At 48.9% G+C, this 26745-nt stretch overlaps 2 protein-coding genes across 4 annotated transcripts in view; one reads left to right on the top strand and one right to left on the bottom strand.

The window, feature by feature from the left end:
- PIGN (phosphatidylinositol glycan anchor biosynthesis class N) overlaps positions 1–10538 on the bottom strand; it is a 75247-nt gene extending 64709 nt beyond the window's left edge. For all 3 annotated transcript variants that reach the window (XM_039910656.1, XM_039910658.1, XM_039910657.1), the window contains exons 1-4: positions 10455–10538; positions 2191–2265; positions 1827–2081; positions 860–981 (exon numbers count right to left, since the gene is read on the bottom strand). In XM_039910656.1, the coding sequence (XP_039766590.1) occupies positions 860–981; positions 1827–2053 (349 nt within the window). In that variant the 5' untranslated portion in view covers positions 2054–2081; positions 2191–2265; positions 10455–10538. The remainder of the gene's footprint in view (positions 1–859; positions 982–1826; positions 2082–2190; positions 2266–10454) is intronic.
- A 151-nt stretch (positions 10539–10689) lies between these two features.
- The window catches only part of RELCH (RAB11 binding and LisH domain, coiled-coil and HEAT repeat containing), an 83351-nt gene continuing 67295 nt past the window's right edge, over positions 10690–26745 (top strand). Inside the window, exons 1-3 of the mRNA XM_039910593.1 lie at positions 10690–10716; positions 10837–11131; positions 25498–25587. Coding sequence (XP_039766527.1) covers positions 10690–10716; positions 10837–11131; positions 25498–25587 — 412 coding nt within the window. The remainder of the gene's footprint in view (positions 10717–10836; positions 11132–25497; positions 25588–26745) is intronic.

Below are 26745 nucleotides of genomic sequence, written 5' to 3'. Positions count from 1 at the left end.
GGAAATAGGCATAAGAATATACTACAGGCAGGGAGAAGCAACAGAGTTTAAAGATATGTAAGTGCTCCAGGGAGGGGGCGTGGGGAGCGGGAAGGAGAGGGGGAAGGGAGATGAAAAACCCAAGTGCTTAGGTGGTGCTGAAGTAGCATTTGGGGGTGGGGAGATCAATTCATCAATCGATTAATCAATTAACTTGCCCAAAGTCACACGGAAGACACTTGCAGAGCTGGGATGAGAACCTAAGTCCTCTGCCTCCCGGGCCCGTTTTCTTTACGCTGGGTCACGCTTCTACTCAACTACCTACAGTCTCAGCGATCTCATTTTCCTCCCCTATAATTTTCTTCCTACAGAACATTATTCTCCTTCCTTTTTCTACACCAATACTTGGCAAGAAACTGATTTTTTCCCTTTAGACAGGAAGGACATGGAGACTGCCATGGCAGGGGGTGCTGGGTTTCTACACAGTACTCAATGGTGATTAAATACCCAGACAAATGGAGCTTGGAAACCAAATTTATACTCCACAGTTTGCCATCCTCTAATCCCATGAGCTGACTTTGAACAAATCGGTAGAGTGTTTTTGACGGTATTAAAAGTGATAAAACTTTATAAACATGAAAATAAATCTTGACTACCAGTCTCTCCTTTAAGCTTACAGTGAAATTAGGAATATGCAATGCATCAATCTAAAGGAAACATATTTTTAAAGAAAAATGGCTGGAAACCTAAAAATACCATAATTTCTTAATTTATAAAACTTGTGAAAATCCATGCAAGATCTTCTGTCCACGTAATTTAAATGAGTGTTTTCGGGAGATGAAGTTCATTTCAAAAATATTCCTCACGTGAATAGACACACCTTTTGCAACGGCACTGACGTCTTCGTAAAAACCAGCTATGAGTGCTACGTGTCCAGGCCTAGACTCTGTAGGCACACGTGTGTGGGATACCCCCCAGCTGCCTTTATTCATCATGATATTCCTGAGAAGGCATTAAAGTAATTAACCGAGATGCATAATAAAGTCATAATAAATTTGAGGTAAAAATAAATCACAAGAGAGTACCCAAAAAAACAATTACAACTTTATCGTTTGAATCTCCCTGAGATTCGTGCACAGAGGCCAATCCTGTTCATTCGCAATGGCATTTATTGAGTGCCTACTAGGAGCGGAGCGCTGTACTAAGTGTTGGGGACAGCACAACATGACAGAGCTGGCCGAAACGTTCCCTGGCTACGAGCTCACGATCCCGTTCCTCAACAACCTCTCCTAACGTTCATTCCAGAAGGGTGAGCTGGAGTTCCAATTTGTAGCTTATTTGGTCTAAAGTTAGTAATAAGCAGCGTGGCTTGGTGGAAAGAGCACGAGCTTGGGAGTCGGAGGTCGTGGGTTCGAATCCCAGCTCTGCCACTTGTCAGCTGTGTGACTGTGGGCAAGTCACTTCACTTCTCTGTGCCCCAGTTCCCTCATCTGTAAAATGGGGATTAAGACTGTGAGCCTCGTGTGGGACAACCTGATTACCCTGTAAATCTACCCCAACGCTTAGAACAGTGCTCTGCACATAGTAAGCGCTTAACAAATATCAACAATATTATTATCATTATGCCTGTCCACTTGTTTCGTTTTGTTGTCTGTCTCCCCCTTCTAGACTGTGAGCCCACTGTTGGGTAGGGATTGTCTCTACCTGTTGTCAAATTGTGCTTTCCAAGCGCTTAGTACAGCGCTCTGCACACAGTAAGCACTCAGTAAATACGACCGAATGAATGAAATCATAATCATAATAATAAATGATTCACACCTCGGGATTAGCACTTCAGAATCTCTTACCTGATATATGGGGCTCTAGAAAGCCCATCTTCATCCAGCTCAAAAAGGGAATCGGCTCGGAGCCCATCAGCAACAAATAAAACCAGTCGTTTCGCCGGTGGTGGCAACGGAGTCAAGTGAGGTGCCATACCGTGAACCAGAGGAGAGGTGAAGTAAATGTCAAAGATGGAAGCAAAGAACACCAAATGTACCAGTAGACCTGCTACGAAGAACACGCGTGTATCCATGGTGACAGTCGATGTTCTGAGCAGACTGCTGACGGACAAAGAAAGAGAAAATGGGTGGACCTGAAAGCAATTATTTACAACCTAAGAGCGTTTAGATGTTCCCATCACTGTCGTCGTCCGAAAAGAAAAAAAAATACCTCGAATTGGAAGGGGATTAGCATTCTTCCAAAGTGCTTTCACAATACTGACGTCGTTTGGTCCTCAGCACAGCTCTGTGAGGAAGGAAGATGCAGGTGTTAATATCCCAATTATAGCCGAGAGAGGTTAAGTGAACTAACTGGTTTTGGTCACACAGCGGCGGCTGGAAACTGTGCTCTTTCCACTCCATCATGCCGTCTCCCATGGAAAAGTTTTAAAATGCTCAATTTCACTGGTTGCAACATCAATGCACTGTGCAATCAAGACAGCAAATGTGTGAATAAAAGAAATTAATATGACACTCGTCCCAAGTAAGGTCATGATCATCTCCAGGATTAGCATACTTCGGTGGCATAAATAAGGAATAACTGCACTCAAGTTCTTTGGTTTTTTTCCAAAGCGCTTGCACAACAGTTAACTCTTTTTATCCTCATATCCCTGATTAAATTAGGCTGGTGGATAGAGCGCGGGCCTGGGAGTCAGAAGGTCCTGGATTCTAATCCCGGCTCCGCCACTCGTCTGCTGTGAGACTTCGGGCAAGTCACTTCGCTTCTCTGGGCCTCAGTTACTTCAGCTGTAAAATGGGAATTGAGACAGTGAGCCCCACGTGGGACAGAGGCTTTGTCCACCTTTATTTGCTTGAATCCACCTCAGTGCTTAGTATAGTGCCTGGCACACAGTAAGCACTTAACCATTACTATCATTATTATTATTATATTAATGTCCGTCTCCCCCTCTAGACTCTAAGCTCATTATGGGCAGGGAACACATCTGCTAATTCTGTCGCACTGTGCTCTCCCAAGAGCTTAGTACAGAAATTCTGTCAGGGCTCAATAAATATCATTATTTTACTGATTGATCTCTGCAAGGAAGAGAGAGTTAGGCATTACCATCCCCATTAAAGAGGGGAAACTGAAGATCAGAGAGGTCATATGACTTGCCCAATCACTTATCCTATCCCACCCTGATTACATCAGCCTGCCCACACTTCATTCTGCTACCCAGGTGACTTTTTCTAAAACATACCGTTCAGTCCTTATGTCCCCACTCCTCAAAAACCTCCAGGGGTTTGTCTATCCCCCTCCGCATCAAGCAGGAACTCCTTACCATCAGCTTAAAGGTACTCAATCAGCTCGCCCAACTTATCTCGCCTCGCTGATCCCAACCCACACAGTTTGCTCCTCTAACCCCAACCTGTGCCTCTTGTCTATCTCAATCAATCAACGATATCTATTGCGCACGTACCGTGTGCGGAGCACTACTGTAAGCGCCGGGGAGAGTACAAAAGTGGGTGGACGCATTCCCTATCCACACTGAGCTCAGAGTCACCACCGATCACTTGCCCACATCCTGCCTCCGGCCTGGAACGACCTCCCCTTTCATACCCATTAGACCATCACTCTCCCCACCTTCAAAACCCCCCTAAAATCACATCTCCTCTAGGAGGCCTTGCCTGCCTAAGCCATCTTTTGCCCTACCCCCGCTCCCCTCTACACTGCCTATGCATCAGATCTGCATCCCTTAAGCTCTTGATATTCAACCCACCCTCAGTCCCACAGCACTTATGTGCAGCTCTTTAGACTCTACCATTTCCCCTAGCTGTAATTTACTTTAATATCTATCTTCCCCTCTAGATTTTTAAGGGCCTTGTGGGAAAGGATAGTGTCTCTACTGTACTTTCCCAGTAGGAACTCAATGACTACCACTGATTGATTGTCCATGGTGTTTCAAGAGGACAGTGAGAGACCTGGGGGGAGAACCCAGTTCCTGACTACCAGACCCGTGCTCTTGCCACTAGGCCACACTGCCTCTCAAGATGTGCCAGAGGTTCAAAGCTTCCTCTATCAGTTACCCTACGGATGAAAAAAGGAGAAAATGAGCTCCTCAGATAAGCAGCATTTTCATCAATTGTATGACTGAACTGGAACTGAATTGATAATGTCATAAAAAAAAAAAATCAGTCGATCAGAAATGACCCCGAGGCAGCTATAATCAGGACCACTCTGGTGGTTAGGACTAAGTCCAGGCCAATTCAAAAATAATACTGGTAATTATAATAGCATTTGTAAAGTGCTTACTAGGTGTCAAGCACTGTTCTAAGTGCTGGGGTAGATGTAAGTTAAATAGATCAATCCCCTCCCAGCCCCACAGCACTTATGTACACATCTGTAGTTTATTTATATTAATGTCTGTTGCCCGCTCTAGTCTGTAAGCTCATTGTGGGGAGGGAATGTGTCTGTTTATTGTAATATTGCACTCTCCCAAGCACTTAGTACAGTCCTCTGCCCACAGTAAGCACTCAATAAATACAACTGACTTTGTCCCACATGGAGCTCAGATTTCACAGAAAGGCCTCAACATTGGCCATGTTTCCTCTGAGTTCCCGATTTCCCCTTGCTCCAGAAGCGCATATTACTAATCTGGCCCAGCTCCGAAAAGGGAAAGGGCTCTAATGAATATATTATAAATGCACCACTTAGTTCAAGGCTAAATTGAAAACAACTTGCTGGTGTAGGTGGATGCTAATCTAGTCGGCTACAAACGCTCTCGGTCATTTTCTAATTTCTCTTCATTACTCAAATTGATCAGTTGTGAGGAATATATGACGTGCATCGGACACCAGTAGGGGATGCTATGACTCTTTTATGTGGCTCGATTTCAGAAGGCATCCAAGAAAATCTATTTAGAGTACAGATCTTCTTGAAATGGTGAAAGGTTGGCTTTTACGAAAGGGATGGGAGGAGGGGGTGATCAACAAATCAAAAAATGTATTGACTAGAATTGAAGGTTTCGTGTTTAAATCAGAATGATTTGCCACTGATGACTACCCCTTTCTAGACAACGTCCAGCCTTGGTTTCACTAGACACCTCTCCAGCCACTCTTTGGTTCCTTTTGCTGGCTCTTTCCTCTTCTCATCCTTCAGTTTTGGTTAAGCTCTGATCTTCTCGCTCTACACTTTTTCTCACAGAGAGCTCACGTGCTCATCTGGCTCCAACGACCTTCCCATCACCCACATTCATTCATTCATTCCGTAGTATTTATTGAGCGCTATGTGCAGAGCACTGTACTAAGCGCTTGGAATGTACAGATCGGCAACAGATAGAGGCAGTCCCTGCCCTTTGACAGGCAAATCTATCTGACCAGGCCCGACCTCTCACCTGGCATTTCCGCTTGCCTCTCCAGGGCTTGTTCTTGGAGAAGCAGCATGGCGTAGTGGCTAGAGCACAGGCCTGGGAGTCAGAAGGTCATGGGTTCTAATCCTGGCTCTGCCACTTGTCAGCTCTATGACCTTGAACAAGTCACTTCGCTGAGCCTCAGTTCCCTCATCTCTAAAATGGGGATTGAGACTGTGAGTCCTGCAAGGGACAGGGACTGTGTCCTACCTGATTTGTTTGTATCCACCCGAGCGCTCAGTGCAGTGCTCAGCACATAGTAAGTGCTTAACAAATACTACTATTATTACTATTAATAAAAGCTGAGCCTGCTCCCGCCCGGCCCAGAGGGAAACAAGCCTCCCCCGGGGCCAAAGGAGGCCGCAGCCGGGAGGGGAGAAGAGGGAAGGGGAGGGGAGGCACCAGCCCGGCGTAAAGAGACAGAGACTGAGAGACGACAGCAAGACTGAGTCTGTAATTTTATTTATATTGATGTCTGTTAATTTGTATTGATGTCTGCCTCTCCCGCCCACCCCCCGGATTGTGAGTTCGCTGTGGGCAGAGATTGTCTCCCTTTATTGCTGCATGGTACTTTTCCAAGTGCTTACTACAGTGACCTGCACACAGTAAGCACTCAATAAATACAACTGAATGAGATCGAGGCAAACAGACACTAAAAGAGATGACGGAGATTGAGAGATGGCTGATAATAATTATAATAATAATGACATTTGTCAAGCGCTCACTATGTGCCAAGCACTGTTTTTAAGTGCTGGGGTAGATACGAGCTATTGAGGTGGTCCCATGTGGGGCTCACAGTCTTCATCCCCATTTTACAGAGGGGGGAACTGAGGCCCAGAGAATAATAATGTTGGTATTTGTTGAGCGTTTACTATGTGCAGAGCACCGTTCTAAGTGCTGGGGTAGATACCTGATTCCCGTGTCTACCCCAGCGCTTAGAACAGTGCTCTGCACATAGTAAGCGCTTAACAAATACCAACATTATTATACAGGGTAATCAGGTTGTCCCATGTGAGGCTCACAGTCTTCATCCCCATTTTACAGATGAAGTAACTGAGGCACAGAGAAGTTAAGCGGCTTACATGTGGCCGAGTCGGGATTAGAACTCACGACCTCTGACTCCCAAGCCCGGGCTCTTGCCACCAGGCCTTGTCGTTTCAACCGAGAGAGACGACTGAGAGACACGACAGAGAGAAGAGGGAGACAAGTCAGAGAGTACTGAGAGACACTGGGAGACATGACTCAAAGACAGAGGACGGAGAAACCGAGAGAGACTAAGAGACACTAAGAGGAACTGAGAGAGAGGACAGAGACTGAAAGGGGAGAGGCTGAGAGACTATTAGAGAGACTGAGAGAGACAGCAGAGAGACTGAGAGAAATTGAGGGAGATGACTGAGCTGCTGAGAGACTGAGAGGAGACTGAGATGACTGTGAGAGACGACTCAGAGAGAGGACTGAGAGAGACACTGAGAGAAGCTGAGAGATGACTGAGAGACGACTGAGAGAAACTGACAGAGATGACAGAGAGACTGAGATAGACTGAGGAGACTGAGAGACAGAGAGAAAGTGAGAGATGACAGAGACTGAGACAGAGATGAGAGAGACAGAGAGATTGAGGAGAGCGACTGAAATTGAGAGAGATGACAGAGATGAGAGAGACTGAGGAGAGAGACTGAAATTGAGAGAGATGACAGAGACTGAGACAGAGACTGAGAGAAGTTGAGAGATGACAGAGACTGAGAGGGCTAGAGAGAGACTGAGAGAGATTGAGAGATGACAGAGAGATTGAGGGGAGCGACTGAGAGAAATTGAGAGATGACTGAGAGAGACTGAGAGACAGAGACATTGAGAGATGACAGAGACTAAGAGAGAGAGAGAGAGATAACAGAGAGACTGAGATTGAGGAGACTGAGAGAAATTGGGAGAGATGACAGAGACTGAGACAGAGACTGAGAGAAATTGAGAGATGACAGAGACTGAGAGACAGACAGAGATGACAGAGAGATTGAGGACTGAGACAGAGACTGAGAGAAACTGAGAGATGACAGAGACTGAGAGACAGAGAGAGATGACAGAGAGATTGAGGAGACTGAGAGAAATTGAGAGAGATGACAGAGAGAGACTGAGAGGGACAGAGACTGAGTGAGATTGAGAGATGACAGAGACTGAGAGGGACAGAGAAGACAGAGAGAGATGACAGAGATACTGAGAGAGACTGAGGAGAGAGACTGAGAAAAACTGAGAGAGACTGAGAGACATTGAGAGATAATAATGATGTTGGTATTTGTAAAGCGCTTACTAGGTGCCAAGCACTGTTCTAAGCGCTGGGGTAGATATAGGGTAATCAGGTGGTCCCACGTGAGGCTCACAGGTAATCCCCATTTGACAGATGAGGTCACTGAGGCACAGAAAAGTTCAGGGACTTGCCCACAGTCACACAGCTGACAAGCGGCAGAGCCAGGATTCGAACTCATGACCTCTGACTCCCAAGCCCGGGCTCTTCCCACTGAGCCACGCTGCGATGACAGAGACTGAGAGGGACAGAGAGATGATAGAGAGACTGAGAGAGACAGAGACAGAGAGAAATTGAGAGATGACAGAGACTGAGAGACAGAGATGGAGAGAAATTGGGAGATGACCGAGACTGAGATATGGAGAGAGACTGAGGAGAGACACTGAGAGAAATTGAGAGAGATGACAGAGAGAGACTGAGAGAGAGACAGAGACTGAGGAGAGAGACAGAGACAGGGATGAGAGAAACTGAGAGAGATGACAGAAACTGAGAGAGACGGAGAGAGATTGAGACTGAGGAGAGAGACTGAGACTGAGAGAAATTGAGAGATGACAGAGACTGAGACAGAGAGAGAGACAGAGACTGAGAGAAATTGAGAGATGACAGACTGAGAGAGATGAAGAGAGATGGAGAGAGATGACAGAGACAGAGACTGAGAGAAATTGAGAGATGACAGAGACTGAGAGGTGGAGAGAGATGACAGAGAGAGAATGAGAGACACAGAGACTGAGAGAAATTGAGAGATGACAGAGACAGAGAGATGGAGAGACAGAGAGACTGAGACAGAGAGAGTGAGAGACAGAGAGATGACAGAGGGACTGAGAGAGATTGAGGAGAGAGACAGAGACTGAGAGGGACAGAGATGACAGAGACTGAGAGAGATTGAGGAGAGAGACTGAGAGAGACGACAGAAAGAGACTGAGAGAGACAGAGACTGGGCGAAATTGAGAGATGACAGAGACTGAGAGAGACAGAGACTGAGAGAAATTGAGAGAGATGACAGAGAGACAGAGAGACAGAGACTGAGAGAGATTGAGAGATGACAGAAACTGAGAGAGATGGAGAGAGATGACAGAGAGACTGAGAGAGATTGAGCAGAGAGACTGAGAGAGTTTGAGGAGAGAGACTGAGAGAGACAGAGACTAAGAGAGATTGAGAGATGACAGAACCTGAGAGGGACAGAGATGACAGAGAGACTGAGATTGAGGAGAGAGACTGAGAGAAACTGAGAGAGACAACAGAGAGAGTCTGAGAGAGACAGAGACTGAGAGAGATTGAGAGATGACAGAGACTGAGAGAGATGGAGAGAGATGACAGAGACTGAGAGAGACTGAGAGAGATGGAGAGAGATGGCAGAGAGAGACGGAGAGACACAGAGACTGAGAGAAATTGAGAGATGACAGAGACTGAGAGGGACGGAGAGAGATGACAGAGAGACAGAAAAAGACAGAGACTGAGAGAGACGGAGAGAGATGACAGAGAGACAGAGACTGAGAGAAATTGAGAGAGACGACAGAGACTGAGAGAGACGGAGATGACAGAGAGACTGAGATTGAGGAGAGAGACAGAGGGAGTCGGAGAGAGACAACAGAGAGAGATTGAGAGATGACAGAGACTGAGAGAGACTGAGAGAGATGGAGAGAGATGACAGAGAGAGACGGAGAGACACAGAGACTGAGAGAAATTAAGAGGTGACAGAGACTGAGAGGGACGGAGAGAGATGACAGAGAGACAGAAAAAGACAGAGACTGAGAGAGATGGAGAGAGATGACAGAGAGACAGACACTGAGAGAAATTGAGAGAGACGACAGAGACTGAGAGAGACGGAGATGACAGAGAGACTGAGATTGAGGAGAGAGACAGAGGGAGTCGGAGAGAGACAACAGAGAGAGATTGAGAGATGACAGAGACTGAGAGAGACTGAGAGAGATGGAGAGAGATGACGGAGAGAGATGACAGAGTGAGACGGAGAGACACAGAGACAGAGAAATTAAGAGGTGACAGAGACTGAGAGGGACGGAGAGAGATGACAGAGAGACAGAAAAAGACAGAGACTGAGAGAGACGGAGAGAGATGACAGAGAGACAGAGACTGAGAAAAATTGAGAGAGACGACAGAGACTGAGAGAGACGGAGAGAGATGGAGAGAGATGACAGAGAGACAGAAAAAGACAGAGACTGAGAGAGACGGAGAGAGATGACAGAGAGACAGAGACTGAGAGAAATTGAGAGAGACGACAGAGACTGAGAGAGACGGAGATGACAGAGAGACTGAGATTGAGGAGAGAGACAGAGGGAGTCGGAGAGAGACAACAGAGAGAGATTGAGAGATGACAGAGACTGAGAGAGATGGAGATGACAGAGAGACTGAGAGAGATTGAGAGATGACAGAGACTGAGAGAGACTGAGAGAGATGGAGAGAGATGACAGAGAGAGACGGAGAGACACAGAGACTGAGAGAAATTGAGAGAGACGACAGAGACTGAGAGGGACGGAGATAGATGACAGAGAGACAGAGGGAGATTGAGGGGAGAGACTGAAATTGAGACAGGCTGAGAGAGAGATTGAGAGAGACAGAGACTGAGAGAAATGGAGAGAGACGGCAGAGAGACTGAGAGAGACAGAGACCGGGAGAGACGGAGGGAGACTGAGAGAAATTCAGAGAGGCGACTGAGGAAAGAGACCGAGACCCCGAGAGCGACGGTCAGAGGGGAGGGAGCGGCCGGCAGCGCGGGGCCCCAAGCCTGGGCGGCTCCGCCCCGCCATTGTGCAGCCCCGTGAAGAGCCCGGGACTCACCGGGAGCCTCAGCGGGCGCCGCTCCGCCTCCACCTGCGCCTCCCTCGCTGGGCGCCGCGGCGCCACCCCACAACCCCCCGCGCCGTCGCCTCCTCCCCGCCCCACGGCCGCGTGCCGGTCTCGCGAGAGCTCCGGGCGCGGGCGGCGGGGAGGTCTCGCGAGAGCGGCGGGGGAAGTCTCGCGAGAGCGCGGGGGGGCGCGCGGCTGAGGCGGAGCGGCCGCCTCGCCCGGGAAGATGGCGGCGGCGGCGGCGGGCGGCGGCGTCAACCCTTTCCTCAGCGACTCCGACGACGACGACGACGAGGAGGAGGAGGAGGAGGCGGGCGGGCGTCGGCGGGGGGGGCGGCGGGCGGGCGGGTCGGGGGGCCCCCCGTCCCCGGAGGCGGCGGGGGGGGCCCCGGGCCGGCTGGCGGTGGACGCCATCGCGGCGCAGCTGCTGCGGGACCAGTACGTGCTGACGGCGCTGGAGCTGCACACCGAGCTGCTGGAGAGCGGCCGGGAGCTGCCGCGCCTCCGGGACTACTTCTCCAACCCGGGCAACTTCGAGCGCCAGAGCGCCGCCGGACCCCAGGCCCCGCCCGTCCTGCCCGCCCTGCCCGCGCACGCCGCGCAGCCCCCGCAGCCCGCGCTCCCGCACCCCCGGGACCCCGCCGCCAACGCCGCCGCACCGCACCTCAGTGAGTAGCCCTCCTCCTCCTCCTCCCGGGGCCTTTCTTCATCATCATCATTATGTTGCTATCGGTGAAGCGCTTACTCGGTGCCCGCGCACTGTTCTGAGCGCTTACTAGGTGCCCGGGCTCTGTTCTAAGCGCTTACTCGCTGCCCGAGCACCGTTTTAAGCCCTTACGAGGTGCCCGAGCACCGTTTTAAGCGCTTACTAGGTGCCCGACCACTGTTTTAAGCGTTTACTAGGTGCCCGAGCACTGTTCTAAGCGCTTACTAGGTGGCCGAGCCCCGTTTTAAGCACTTACTAGGTGTCCGAGCCCCTTTCTAAGCGCTATGGACCTGACCGCTGTTCTGAGCGCTTACTAGGTGCCCGAGTTCCGTTCTAAGCGCTTACTAGGTGCCCGAGCACTGTTTTAAGCGCTTACTAGGTGCCCGAGCACCGTTTTAAGCGCTTACTAGGTGCCCGAGCACTTTCTAAACGCTTACTAGGTGCCCGAGCCCTGTTCTCAGCGCTGTGTACCTGACCACTGTTATGAGCGTTTACTATGTGCCCGAGCCCTGTTTTAAGCACTTACTGTGTGCCCGACCACTGTTTTAAGCGCTTACTCGGTGCCCGAGCACTGTTCTGAGCGCTTACTAGGTGTCCGAGCCCCGTTCTAAGCGCTATGTACCTGTCCACTGTTCTGAGCGCTTACTAGGTGTCCGAGCGCTGTTCTGAGCGCTTACTAGGTGTCCGAGCGCTGTTCTGAGCGCTTACTCGGTGCCCGAGCACCGTTCTAAGCGCTTACTAGGTGCCCGAGCACCGTTCTAAGCGCTTACTAGGTGCCCGAGCACCATTCTAAGCGCTTACTAGGTGCACGAGCACCGTTCTAAGCGCTTACTAGGTGCCCGAGCACCGTTTTAAGCGCTTACTAGGTGCACGAGCACTTTCTAAGCTCTTACTAGGTGCCCGAGCCCTGTTCTAAGCACTAGGTACCTGACCACTGTTGTGAGCACTTACTGTGTGCCCGAGCACTGTTCTAAGCGCTTACTAGGTGTCCAAGCCCCGTTCTAAGCACTGTGTACCTGACCACTCTTGTGAGCGTTTACTATGTGCCCGAGCCCTGTTTTAAGCACTTACTGTGTGCCCGACCACTGTTTTAAGCGCTTACTCGGTGCCCGAGCACTGTTCTGAGCGCTTACTAGGTGCCCGAGCCCCATTCTAAGCGCTGGGGGACATAGAGGATCATCAGGTGGTCCCACCTGAGGCTCATGGGCTTCATCCCCGTTTTACAGAGGAGGGAACCGAGGCACCGAGAATAACAAGAGAATAGAGAATTATTAGAGAGTAGAATTAGAGAATAATAATGTTGGTATTTGTTAAGCGCTTACTCTGTGCTGAGCACTGTGCTAAGCGCTGGGGGAGATCCAGGGTCATCAGGTGGTCCCACGTGAGGCGCCCAGTTAATCCCCATTTTGCAGATGAGGTCACTGAGGCACAGAGGAAGTGAAGTGACTCGCCCACAGTCACCCAGCCGACAAGTGGCAGAGTTGGGAGTCGAACCCGTGACCCCTGACTCCGAAGCCCAGGCTCTTTCCACTGAGCCGCGCTGTTTCTCTAAGCGCTTACTATGAGCCAAGCGCTGCTCTGAGCACTGGGGTAGTACAAGGTAATCAGGGTGTCCCATGTAGGGCCCCCAGGCTTCATTCCCCTTTGACAGGTGAGGTCACTGAGGCCCCGTGAAGTGACTGGCTCAAAATCACACAGCTGACAAGAGGTGGGATTCGAACCCAAGACCTCCGACTCCCAAGCCCCAGCTCTTTCCACTGAGCCACGCTGCTTCCCTTGACGACCGTAGTAATAATCATCATCATGGTGGTATTTGTTAAGGGCTTACTATGTGCCGAGCGCTGTTTGTTCGTTCATTCGATTGTATTTATTGAGCGCTTACTCTGTGCAGAGCACTCCGCTAAGCGCTTGGAACGTACAGTTGGGCACCTGATAGAGACCATCCCTGCCCAACGGCGGGCTCCCAGTCTAGAAGGGGGAGACAGAAAACAAAGCGAGGAGTCTGGCCATCGTCGTCATCACGAGGGCACTTAAGCAGCATTTAAGCATTGAGAAGCAGCGGGGCTCAGTGGAAAGAGCCCGGGCTTGGGAGTCCGAGGTCATGGGTGCGAATCCCCACTCTGCCACTTGTCAGCTGGGTGACTGTGGGCGAGTCACTTCACTTCTCTGTGCCTCAGTGACCTCATCTGGAAAATGGGGGTGAAGATTGTGAGCCCCACGTGGGACAACCTGATTACCCTGTTGGTACCCCAGCGCTTAGAACAGTGCTCTGCACATGGTAAGCGCTTAACAAATACCAACATTATTATTATTTAAGCGCTTACTGTGTGCAGAACACTGTACTAAGCGCTTGGAATTATGATTCATTATTATTCGGGGCTTGCCTCTGTTGGAGGGGAGGACTCTTCACCTGGGGAGGTTTTTGGACGGCTTAACTTCCGCAAGCCCCAAAACGGGTTTGTCCAGTCAGGAGGGTAAAAAGTGCTGGAAGGGGAATCGGAGGGAGGGAGAGACCCCGGCCAGGCGGGGCCCCCTCCCCTCCACCGCCGTATGGGCCGAGGGGAGAAAGAAGCAACAGATTCATTCATTCAATAATATTTATTGAGCGCTTACTATGTGCGGAGCACTGTGCCAAACGCTGGGAATGTACAGTTCGGCAACAGATAGACACCGATGTTCGACAGCGTGGCGAGCGGGAGAGAATAACAATAATAATAATGTTGGTATTTGTTAAGCGCTTACTATGGGCAGAGCACTGTTCTAAGCGCTGGGAGAGATACAGGATCATCAGGTTGTCCCACGTGAGGCTCACAGGTAATCCCCATTTTACAGATGAGGTCACTGAGGCACAGAGCAGTGAAGTGACTTGCCCACAGTCACACAGCTGACAAGCGGCGGAGCCGGGATTCGAACCCATGGAAGAGAAGGGAAGCTCCCTCTAGACTGGAAGCTCCTTGGGGGCAGGGAGTTATATACTGTCTTATATAACGATAGTAATCGTGGTGGTGTTTGGTGAGCGCTTACTGTGTGTTAAGCACTGGGGTAGATATTACATCATCAGCTTGGACGCGATCCCTGGCCCACATGGGGCTCACAGCCTTAATCCCCATTTGACAGATGAGGGGCGTGAGGCACAGAGAAGTGAAGCGACTTGCCCAAGGTCACATAGCAGGCAGTTGGCAGATGGGATTCGAACCCAAGGCCTCCTGACTCCCAGGCCCGTGTCCTATGCCTACGGCTACGCTGCTTCCCTAGATGTCGTTACATTGTACTCTCCCAAGCGCTTAGAGAAGCGCGGAAAGAGCACGGGGTTTAGGAGTCAGGGGTCATGGGTTCTAATCCCGGCTCCACCATCTGTCGGCTGTGTGACTTTGGGCAAGTCATTTAACTTCTCGGTGCCTCAGTGACCTCATCTGGAAAAGGGGGGGTGAAGACTGAGAGCCTCACGTGGGGCAATCTGATGACCCTGTATCTCCCCCAGCGCTTAGAACGGCGCTCGGCACATAGGCGCTTAACAAATAACGAGATTATTAGTAGTAGTAGTACAGTGCTCTGCATCCGGAAAGCGTTCGATAAGTACCTCTGATGGACCGAAAACACCATTAGAGAGGCTGACCCTTGAGCGGGAGTGATGAGAAACAATCAGTTGTATTTAAGGTCATATCTCTTCCAGGAGGCCTTCCCCGATTAAACCTTCTTTCCCCCCAGTCGCTCTCCAATCAGTCGATCCCCACAGTAAGGACTCAATAAATATCTTTGATGATGATGATGATATTTGAGTGCCACCGTGTGCAGCCCACTGAATTGAACATTTGGGAGAGTACAATCTAGGTGCCCCTGCCCCCAAGAAATTTGCAGTCTATTACTGGAGGCGAACAATAAAACCGTTTACAGATTGGAGGAAGAAGATCACTGAGTGGGAGTCATTGAGCGCTTACTTTGTGCAGAGCACTGTACTGAGTGTTTGGGAACATTCAATACAACGAAGTTGGCATTCGTGTTCCCCGCCCACCAGGAATTTACAGTCTGGAAAGAGAAAGAGAAAAAGGGGAAAGAGAACAGAGAAGCAGCGTGGCTCAGTGGAGAGAGCTCGGGCTTGGGAGTCAGAGGTCATGGGTTCGAATGCCGGATCTGCCACTCGTCAGCTGACTATGGGCAAGTCACTTAACTTCTCTGTTACCTCATCTGTAAAATGGGGACTAAGACTGTGAGCCTCACGTGGGACAACCTGATTACCCTGTATCTACCCCAGTGCTTAGAACAGTGCTCTGCATATAGTAAACGCTTAACAAATACCAACATCGTTATTATTATTATTATTATTAAAAGGGGGCATGTACTTGGGCCTGTCAGGTCTGTAGAAAAGTGCTCTCGGAGGTTGTGAGTTTATTCGAGTGCCAAAGTGACAGTTGGGAGACTATCGCCTGAGCAAAGTAGAAATAAATCCTGAAATTAATTGCTAAAATCCGCCCCACCCTCTCCATCCGAACTGCTACCGTGCCGATTCCGAGGAGCGCTTATCCCATCCCAGCTCGACTACTTGCATCTGCCTCCTCACCGGCCTCCTGTCTCTCCCCACTCCAACCCGTACTTCACTCGGCTGTGGGAATCATTTAGCAGCAGGAGCGTTCAGGTCGTGTCTCCCCACTCTTCAAGAGCCTCCAGTGGTTGCCCGTCCACCTCTGTATCGAAGACCAACACCTGACCCATTGGCTTGAAATCACTGCCCGCCCACCCCATCCTACCTTTTTTTTTTTTTTTTTTTGGTATTTGTTAAGCGCTTACTATGTGCCGAGCACTGTTCTAAGCGCTGGGGGAGACAGAGGGGAATCCGGTTGTCCCACGTGGGGCTCACGGTCTTCATCCCCATATTGCAGATGAGGGAACTGAGGCACAGAGAAGTTAAGTGACTTGCCTAAAGTCACACAGCTGACGAGTGGCCGAGCTGGGATTTGAACCCATGACCTCTGACTCCAAAGCCCGTGCTCTTTCCACTGAGCCACGCTGCTTCCTCTGACCTCTCCCCACTAATCTCCTACGACAGCCCAGCCCGCAAGTGCCGCTCCTCCATCGACAGTTTACACACGGTTTCCCGAACTCGTCTCTCTTGCCACTGACCCCTTTCCTGAAACTCCCTTCTCTTCCATATATGCCAGACCCCACCACTCTCTTGTTTCTGCCCCAGCGCTTAGAACAGTGCTGGCGCATAGTAAGCGCTTAACAAAGACCGCAATTATGAATTATTCCTACTAAGGTCGCATGTCCTCCAAGAGGCCTTTGTCTTTGCACTTCAATCTGTGACCCTGGGATCCTCGACATTTGCCCCAATCCCAACCCCACTTAGAATGCTATCGGTAGATCTCCCTCCAGTTTTGAGTTTATAATGCCAAAGGGCAAAGCACTCAAAAAGGTAAAATATGGAAGACTTTTCAGCACCTGACAAGATGTTCTCGTCGTACTGTGCTTACGACCAGAGGCCCCCGAACTCTCCCCAACCCATCGCGCGGGCACCGTAGTCGATCCGTCACAGTCAGAAGCGGTCAGGCGGGGGGTTTGGATTGGGAGAGGGGCAATAGGTAGTCTGCGATGCCGGGTGGATTGGACTTCCAAATATGCGGGGCTCTACCGATTGCTACCGCTCACGGCTTTTTCTTCATGCGAGCCGCTGTGCTCTCGAGACTTAATTTAAAGGGACGTTCAAGTATCCTTTGTCCAGTCGAGGTAAAATTGGTCCGTTCCGCACCCTCCTTGCCTGAGTAAGGGTAGAAGAGCCTCCGTAAGCAGTAGGCGTTCAATAAATAGCGTTGACTGGTGGGCTGATCTTTGGAACTGCAGGAATCATTTTTTAACGGTGTTTCGCCTTTACCATTATGCTGATCAAAGACGAGTCTTTGGGCATAGCGATAGGCCCCTGACCAAGATGGCACTTTGTTCTTTCCTTCCGAAAGACCTAAAGCCCGTGAGGATGATCGAGAACCTCAACTAAGACCTTGCCTTCAGCGCTGGGCGGTCACCGCCCCCCTGAGAGCCACGTTAGCCTTTTCGTCTGAAACCCTGGGGTCCTGTTGAGGCAGTGCTTTTTTTTAACGACGCCCTGAAGGAGCTGATGTAGCTTCCAGGGGTAGACCCGACTTTTGCACAGGGAATAGGTTAAGCTCTGGCATAATCTGCTCGCTCCTACTCAGCGAGTTAAAGATTTCAAAACTTTTATTGGGGCTTAATGCTCACCTGAGAGTGGATGTTGAAATATCTACATTCTTGGCTTTGTTCTAGGTGGGGCTTTTTCCCAGCACCTTATGTGTTGTCACCTCAGCGGTGTGTCTGTATGTGTCTCTTTCTCCCTCTCTCTGTAGGGCCCGTATTCAGTTGGACACTCATTTATTCAGCTATAACAGTGCTGAAATGAGTATTTTTCATCAATTAATCAATCATATTTATTGAGCGCTCACTGTGTGTGGAGCACCGTACTAAGCACTTGGGAGAGCACAATATAAAAGAATTGATAGACACATTCCCCGCCCACAATGAGCTTACTGTCTAGAGGGGCTGAAGGATATGAATAAATTAGGGATATGTACATAAGTGCCGTGGGGCAGGGGAAAGGATGAATAAAGCGTACAGATCCTACTAGTTCACGTATTCCAGAGCGGGAATGATAAATATTGTCTTAAAAGACTCAGCCGTTCACTCTGGCGAAACCCCCTGCTCTCCCGTACGCTGCCATGTGATGAGCCCTGGCAGGAGCAGAAAGTGACCCCCCTGCCTGTCTGTCCCTTGCTGCTTGGCTTCCTCTGTCCACCTGGGTATTTCTCTCCCATCCGTGCCTTCCTCCTCGTGGGTGGCTGGCGGATCGGGAAAAGATTTCCAGCTGACGCTTGCTTTTCCTCCCTCCTCCACCCGCTCCTTCCTGCCCAGGATTTAAGAAGGTACTCTTGCTGATGGTTCGGCCTCTACTCTGGCGAACCCACCGGGTACGTGAGAACGGAGGAGAAATCTTCCTTTTGGAGCGGGGTGGGAAGGGACCCATCCCAGAAACTCTCAGTTGGCCCCCCAGCCCCATTCAGTGTGTGCTTGATTGCGGGATCCCCGGGGGAGTCCGGAGAGCGAAGTTGTGGGGTCACTTCAGCATTGACCGTCCAGTAACGGCTTTCAAGGGGAAACTCGGGCCTTGATAATAATGTTGGTATTTGTTAAGCGCTTACTATGTGCAGAGCACTGTTCTAAGCGCTGGGGTAGACACGGGGAATCAGGTTGTCCCACGTGGGGCTCACAGTCTTAATTCCCATTTTACAGATGAGGGAACTGAGGCTCCGAGAAGTTAAGTGACTTGCCCACAGTCACACAGCCGACAAGTGGCAGAGCTGGGATTTGAACTCATGAGCCCTGACTCCAAAGCCCGTGCTCTTTCCACTGCGCCACGCTGCTTGATCAGATGTGATGCAAGGGCACCGAGAGGGCATGTCTTTAAACCTGGGTGTTTTCCTTCGAGCTGACCTCCAGCTGTCAGAGTTCACTCACATCTTCTTTTCCCCCAGAGCGGCAGTGGAGAAGTGGGATATTGAGATAGCAAAACTTCCATTCTTCTGTTTAGGATTGAGCATATTTCAGTAGTGGACGAACCTGCCCAGTGTTTTCTACTAGGTAATAAAGCATTTGAAGATTCGTTTAAACCATTACTTATCCAGAGCAGTGTATTTTTTTAAGGTCTTTGGCATGGAAACAGTGTGAAACCTTTTTGTTTTTTAGTTTTAGGATTAAAATTTTTAGTCGCTCTAATAATTTCATTAATTGACTAATTTCTGTGTTAAATATTATATTTCTCTTGGGGACAGTACTCTATTACATTGGATGTCCATTTTGATTATGGAGTTAATCATTAGTAAGTGTAAAATATTCCATTCCGGAGATGCACGATATCTGCTTCCCATTCTCATCCTCCTTTTCCTTGGTGTTAAGCTAAGTACACTATTGGAGATGAGTGCCTTGTTTGGTGTCACTTTCTAAATGTCTATAAGCCGTCAGATCAGCTCGAATCTTCTCATCCTTCGTAGGCAACGATTCCAGACTGGAGGCTGGCCAGTGTCCCACCCACTGACCTACCTACCCGTGCAGGACCAAGATTTGGACCTTTTAAGCCCAGGAGTCCAGTTGTCCGTGTTGGGGGAAAGATCAGTGAGAGTGATAGAATTGGAAAGAGAGAAAACGGATGGGAATCCTGGCCCCAGGGGGCAATGACTGGTAGAGGGGAGAGGGGTGAGGAAGGGTAAACCACAAAGAATTAAAAGAATAGGAGAGGGGAGAATGGTGAGGGACCAGAGCTTCCCAGAACACTGTAAGCTAAATAAGGGCAGGGACCACCATGCCTTTGACTTGAATCGATTTACGGCAAACAGTGTGGGATGGACGAATGGCGCCCAGTGAAAAGTACTGAATAAAAAGTTAGACTCTTATAAAGTGGTAGAGTAAAAGAAGCGTGAGAAAGGGGAAATGAAGAGAGGCACAGAGAGGATGAGATGGGGCAGAGAGACTAGCCCTCAGAAAGAGGAACAGGTAGTAAAGATGGGAAAAGGGAGAGGAAGCGGGAGGTGGACCATTAGAAGAGTTCAGGGGCATGGTGAGGACAAGGAGGGGGTTGATAGAGGTGGAAAAGTAAAGGGACAGGAGGACCAAGATCTACCCTGGTGAGGAGCTCACTGGCACACGTGCCAGTCAAAAATGACCCCATTATGATTTGTGCTTAGTCCCCTCAGACCCCCAGACTTGTCGTAGCCTGGGGCGGTACCCAACCTGAGACCATTTCTGAGTGCATGGAAACTCTTGCCTTCATGTTTGGGCTTCTAAGAGTTCCTCCAATCATACTTCCCACCCCACACACCCCAACAATAAAAATGGGACCTTGCACGGTCAGTTACTTTATCTAATCTCTCTTGCAGTTGCAACACTTCCAGAAGTTTGCCCCTGAACATTTTCAAAGAACTGCTTAAGGAACCTTAGGAATGTGATTGTTTTATCCTTGAAAGGAATTTAGTTTCACACCTTTCCATGGTGCCAAAGGAAATTAATGTTTGTCAAAGGCGTAGTCAGATCATTCACTGTGACTTGAGACTTGATCTCTTGTTTCTTATGGAAACCGGAAATGTGTCTGCAAGGTTTGTAAGCTGGTCAGGCCTGGTGTTCTGGCTGTATCCATCTTGAAGGATTAAGGCTGATTCCCCCGTAGACCATAAACTCCTTGTGGGTAGGGATCTTGTTTACAATACAGCAGAGTTGGTAGACCCAGTCTCCACCCACAAGGGACCTACAGTCCAGAGCGGGAGGCAGACTTGAAAAGAAATTACAGAAAGGGAAAATGGCAGGGTATAAGGGGATAGATGGATGGATGCATGCTATGGGGCTGAGGGTGGGGTGGATTTTAAGTGCTTCAAGGAGACATGGGCCATTCAAGGGCCAGAGGATTGCTGGGTCTCACGACTCCAAGAAATTATTGTTTAAAACTTGGAGGGTCACAAATCTTCAATGAGCTGCCCTCAAAACCATGAAATCGATGGCAAAACGAATGTGGAATTGTTGTTCCCCAAATCCCACGATATTCAGACCAAGGCGGTAGTTTCAAGACCTTGAGGACGGATGTCCAGGAGGCCGAGTCTTTTAATGTTCCTCCTAGCAACCATCGCAACCATCGTTCACCCTTTGGATCCAGGTTACTGGACCAAACGTCCCGTTAATTGGTCCAGTACGGCCTATCTAATGCCGTGTGAGCTAGCGTGGGGTGTGTTTCCACCTGCGCCTCCGTTATCTCCACGCTGACACTCAGAACGGGGGGAGGAATTGTGGTCCTGTAGAGTTTGCATTGATGGAGTGGAGTGTCTCATGGACTCATCTCAGGGCATCGGGCTGTGTGTAAGCTTCCTTGGGAATTTTGAAAGACTAAATAAAACTCACGAACGGAAGGCAGCTGGGCGACTTGAAGACCGCTTCCTATTTTAGACAGAAGACCACAATATATGTGATCCCGAGATCCTACTGTGGCCAAAAATAACATGTATTTTCATCTCTGTCCGCCCCCTTCTTTCTTGGGAAGAGTATGGGTTCCTATCTTTTTTTCGTAGACTTCCTTTTCAAGAGAAAATTTGTTACTGTCGGTACCTTTTTTTATGGTATTTAAGCACTTCCTAGATGCCAAGCACTGTACTGAGAGCTGGGGTAGATACAAGCTGATCAGGTTGGACACAGTCCATTCCCTACATGGGGGCTCATGGTATTAATCCTTCTTTTGCACGTGAAGTAACTGAGGCCCAGAGAAGTGACTTGCCCAAAGTTGCCTAGCAGACAAATGAAGGAGCCAGGATTAGAGCCCAGGTCCTTCTGGCCCTGAGGCCTGTCCTCTATCCATGAGGCCACGCTGCTTGTGTACCCTATGGTGACACAAGTAAAGTGTCATTCGCACTAATAAATAGTAATAACATCTAGTCCAGCTTCATGTCTTGAAAAACTGCATAGGGGCTGGGGCCCAAGGCGCTGTTAACACATCCTCTGTAGCTCTGTGACTGGTGCTATTAAAAGCCCTGCCTGTGCCTTTCAGTAGGAAATACAGTTCTCGGGACCTAATGAAAACATTTCTTAGCCGATTATCTTCACTCCGATTATAAATCGTGGCCACGTGGAATGGCCTTACTCTGGTTGTAAATTTGGCCATTTCTCGCAGGTGACTCTGTCGTACTCTTCTTAAAATTATTCTTCCCATGCATAAGAGAAGCAGCGTGGCGCAGTGGAAAAAGCACGGGCTTTGGAGTCAGGGCTCATGAGTTCGAATCCCAGCTCTGCCACTTGTCAGCTGTGTGACTGGGCGAGTCACTTAACTTCTCTGTGCCTCAGTTCCCTCATCTGTAAAATGGGGATTAAGACTGTGAGCCCCACGTGGGACAACCTGATTTCCCTGTGTTTACCCCAGCGCTTAGAACAGTGCTCGGCACATAGTAAGCGCTTAACAAATACCAACATTATTATTATTAACATTATTATAATCCTCTTTTGAAAATTGGGTTGCCAGTGAATTTAAGGTTTGGAAAAGCTAGCATTTAAACTGCAAAGGTATTACCCTACTGGAGAATCGAGGGGGAAAGTTTAACACTGGGCTTCTAAAAGCTGAGCACTTGCCAGCCCCTCAGCGTCAAACGTCTGGCTGCCTTAGGGCAGAGGCGTATGCTTTTCTACTCGAGACTTTTTTACAGAGCGAATTCTTATGATCACATCTTGAATGAGAGCTCTGCTTTATGTGGAAATTTCGAGTCACTAATGCCCTTGTACCGTGAAGCAGGAAAGCAAACCAGGCCACTTTTGAGGTTGAAGAAGGTGCAGTGTCAGTTCCTTAGGTTTCTCACCTTCAAGTCGGACACGTGTAAATAAAAGCCATTGTCATTATTTTTAGTTGTATTTGTTAAATGCTTACTAGGTACCAGGCCCTGTTCTAAGCGCTGGGGTAGATACAAGGTAATCAGGTTGGGACACGGTGTCTGTCCCAGAAGGGGCTCACAGTCTTAATCCCCGTTTTCCATATGGGGTAACTGAGGCCCAGGGAAGTGAAGGGATTTGTCCAAGGTCACACAGCAGACAAGTGGCAGGCCTGGAACTAGAACCCAGGTCCTTCAGACTCCCAGCCCTTCAGACTCCCAGCCCTCTGCTCCTTGAGGCCATGCTGCTTCTCACCCTTTGAAGATCAGAAGAAACTCTGGGTTCTTACTCATCCAGGCAATTGCCCACCACCATTTTTAGCCAGGTGCTGGCTGAGGAGCTGTGAAGAACAGCATTTTTCATATTGACACAGGCTTCTGGATCTTCACTTTCACATATCTTGCACTGCGGTGTCACAATTCTCAGCTACTCCAGGACTCGATCTCACCTTCTTCACCACAATCTGCCGAGTGACTTCTGAATGCCATTCTTGTGTTCAGCCTAGAGGACTGACTCACTCCAGTTTTATCTCCTGGGAGACAGAATGGTGAGAGTTTTTTTTCCAGGAGTAAGATGGCTGTTGCCACCAAATTTTATCTGCCCCCACAACTGTGTGCAGACTCATGCATGCATAACCAGCCCGAGAATGTGGAAGTTTCGAGGGCCGATGTATTCTGCTGACATTCCGGCAGTATTCCTTATAACTGTGCTCCTTCAAGGCCCTCCCAAAGTCACTCCTTCAACTTTCCCAAATTAACTTCCACAACCAACCCCACGTAGAATCAACCAGCAGCATCCCTCGACACTTATGTTTGGGCTACCATCCTTAGCATTTAGGAATATTTTGATCTCCCTACCGTGCCACCTTCAAAGCATTATTAAGGTCACATAATAATAATCTCTTCCAAGAGACCTGCCCAGATTAAGCTTTCTTCCTCTCTGGCTCGCTGTCTCTCCTGTGTCGCCTGTGCACTTGAGTCTGTGAGACCTCTGGACACTTGATATTCACCCCACCGGATCCCACAGCACTTAGGAATGTATCTTTAAATTCTATATTATAAATTATTTATATCTTTCTCCTCTAGACAGTAGGCTCGTTTGGGGCAGGGAACATGTTTGCCAATTCTGTTGTACTCTCCCAAGTACTTAGTACAGTGCTTTGCACATAGTGCTCAGTAAACTCCATTGATTGACTGATTGATTGCCTACTGATTTATCTGTGAATCTTCCTATGCTTTGTATTGCTACTCTTTCCAACGTTGTTTTGTCCTACCCTCACTATCATAAGTAACGTGCGTCTGCCTCCCACTAGATTGCAGGTTTTTTGAAAGCAGGAGCTGTTCTCTGTTTCTGTAGTACTCTTCCAAGTGTTTAGTGTAGTGCTCTGTAAATACCACTGACTGATGATGACCCCCGGCCCCCCAGTTTGAGACACTTAATACCTAAATATGGGACCTTTTCCAAGGCATCACTTTAAACGCCCCCAATTTTGTTTTTGGTTTTTACCTGACACCTAAAATCTCCAGGAAGTTCATCTTAAGTGCCAGTTGTTTAACATCAAAATGAGAGCTGTCAAGTGCGTATCTACAAATGATCTAAGAAGCATAGATGCATTTCAAACTTTTTTTTTTGTCTGTTTTAACAAAAACCAGCTCCTGGGCAGGTGTGGATGGGGTTTTTTTCTCTTTGAAACTCCTCCTGTACTCTCCCAAAATGATTTCCCCGTGACCCAGCCTTGCTTTGGGACTTTTTTTTCCTACATTGGTGACAGTGCGTGACCAGGCCAGCCTCTTCCTCCGCCGTTCCCTGCCCCCCCCCCCCCGCCCCCCACTGGGACTGTTGGTGGTCCCTGGGACTGCGAGAGGGGAAGGGAATGAAGGTGACTGTAGTCCATCACTGGTCCTCCCCCTAACCATTCCCCCGTGCATAACGGCCACAGCCAGGGAAGGGGCCGGCTCTCCTGTGTGTAACTATATTTGGAATAATAATTATGGTACTTGTTAAGCGCTTACTGTGTGCCAGGCACTATACTAAGCACCGGGGTAGATACGAGATCGTCCGGTTGGACACAGTCCCTCTCCCACATAGGGCTCACGCTTTTATCCCCGTTTTACAGATGAGATAACTGAGGCACAGAGAGGTTAAGTGCCCGAGGTCACACAGCAGACAAGCGGTGGAGCCTGGATTAGAACCAATGATCTTCTGACTCCCAGAAGGTCTCCTGTGCTCTATCCACTAGACCATGCTGCTTCCCCGACAAAATAATAGCGATGCTGAGTGGGGTAGGTGAAGGGAAAGAGGGATGGGGGTGTGAGGATTGGGGAGGCCCAAGGGAGCCAATAAATCTACCGTGTTGTATTCTTTCAAGTGATTAGAACACTGCTGTGCATCTAGCACTCAATTCACTCCCACTGATTGATTGAAATAGGGGAACAGTTGGAGGGGAAAGAGAAAGCAGTGGGCAGAGCCCACCTGGGCAGAGATCTGAGCTGGATCACCAGGCTCTGTGCCCAGGGGGAGGGTCACCTCGTCCCTCTTCCCTTCATCGAAGCCCCGTTCCTCCTCGTGAAAGTAATGGAGCCAGGGTCCTTTAAGAGGCTGGCGAAAGAAAGTCTGACTGACGTCGGGAAGCGGAAACTGCAGTTGGTTTACAGATCTCAGAAGGGCTGTTCAAGGACTGCTTGCAACTCTGTTAGCTGGCCCTTTGGAAGAAAACGAATAAAAAAAAAAAAAATGAGTGCTCTCCCGTTGCCTTTCTGGTTAAGTTGACTGTAAATGGCTTTCATTTTCATTTGCTAAACACGTTGTTTTTCTCATGTTGTAATGCAAGTTCAAACACTGAATTTGACTCCTGTTTCATCTCCATCTTTATTGTAGATAGAACTGGAAGCATCAGTACCCTTGATTCCTTAGACTTTGCAAGATATTCGGATGATGGAAACAGGGAGACCGATGAGAGAGTGGCTGGTGAGTAAGACTGTGAAGAGAGGCAGACTTCTCAAGCGCTAGCAGCCACCATGTGGCTTCAGAAAATGGTTTCCAGCATAGATGTGGGCTTATATACTACCTAGAGATAGCTATAAGATATAAGAAATATAGCTGTCTCTAGATAGCTTACGCACATGCGCACCATATACATGTGACAGTTTTTCTCTAACTGTGCTTACAGGGAAATTTTTCCCCTGATGATGTACTGGGGCCACTGAATTATTCTGTTTCACGTTCTGGATAGTTTCAGCCTTACTGTGAAGTGACGAAAGAAGGAGGGGTAAAAAGAATTGCTCTGAGATTAATGCTCTGGTTATTGGCATTTAACCGACTCGCCACTGTGTCTGCTATTTGGGACGGGTAGGAATAGGAAACGTGGAGGGTTGATCTGCGAATGATCGAGAGTTGGCTGTAGGGCGTGTGTTCTCGTCTGTGCGGTAAAAAAAAAAAAAATCGCCCCCGCTGATCTTTTGGTTCAACGCTTTTTAAGCAGGAGTGGTTAATACAGACCGTTCTGATCTAGATACTCCTGTTCATTTCGAAAGGAAAAAGAGGAGAAAAAGACCTCACCGTGGCAATAGTATCCAACCCTCTTCTGCTAGCTGCCCTTCAGGCAAATGTGTGGAAGTAAACGGTAGAAGAGATTTTTGCTCATTTACTCTCCAGACAACTCTGTTAGAACGTCAGCTCCCTGTTGTTCACACAGTAGTCACCCATTTGTGGCCCAAACGTCTAGTAGTGGTGCTGGGAGGGGCTTCTAAGTAAATGTCTTAAGATGACCAAAAAATTAATCACATGATATCAAGTGTACTTATCCTGTCATCTGGTATGAATCCTATATATATACTTCATTAAATCTGAAGAGGAAACAAAGAACAAAGTCCATTTGCCGTGGCTTCCTTGAACCTGTCTTGGACAGAAGAGTTCATGGATGACACAGGTATGTAGCCGACCTGCCCCAGCAGGTAAGCGGAGGGAGTTGTCCTTCAGCACTTACATTATCTGCTGTCATTGATCGAGTGCCCTGGAGAGTTCCAAGTGGACATCCCTAGGATCGGTTATATTTCCACACCCCTCAAAGGTCCAAGCTGTGGGATTGCTCTTTTTTCCTCCAGTTAGTGAAGGCTTTTTCCAAAG

Source organism: Ornithorhynchus anatinus, chromosome X3 (assembly GCF_004115215.2).
Source record: "Ornithorhynchus anatinus isolate Pmale09 chromosome X3, mOrnAna1.pri.v4, whole genome shotgun sequence".
NCBI classification, from domain to species: domain Eukaryota; kingdom Metazoa; phylum Chordata; class Mammalia; order Monotremata; family Ornithorhynchidae; genus Ornithorhynchus; species Ornithorhynchus anatinus.
Note: the sequence above shows the minus strand (reverse complement) of the source record. Positions and strands in the feature narration are given on the sequence as shown.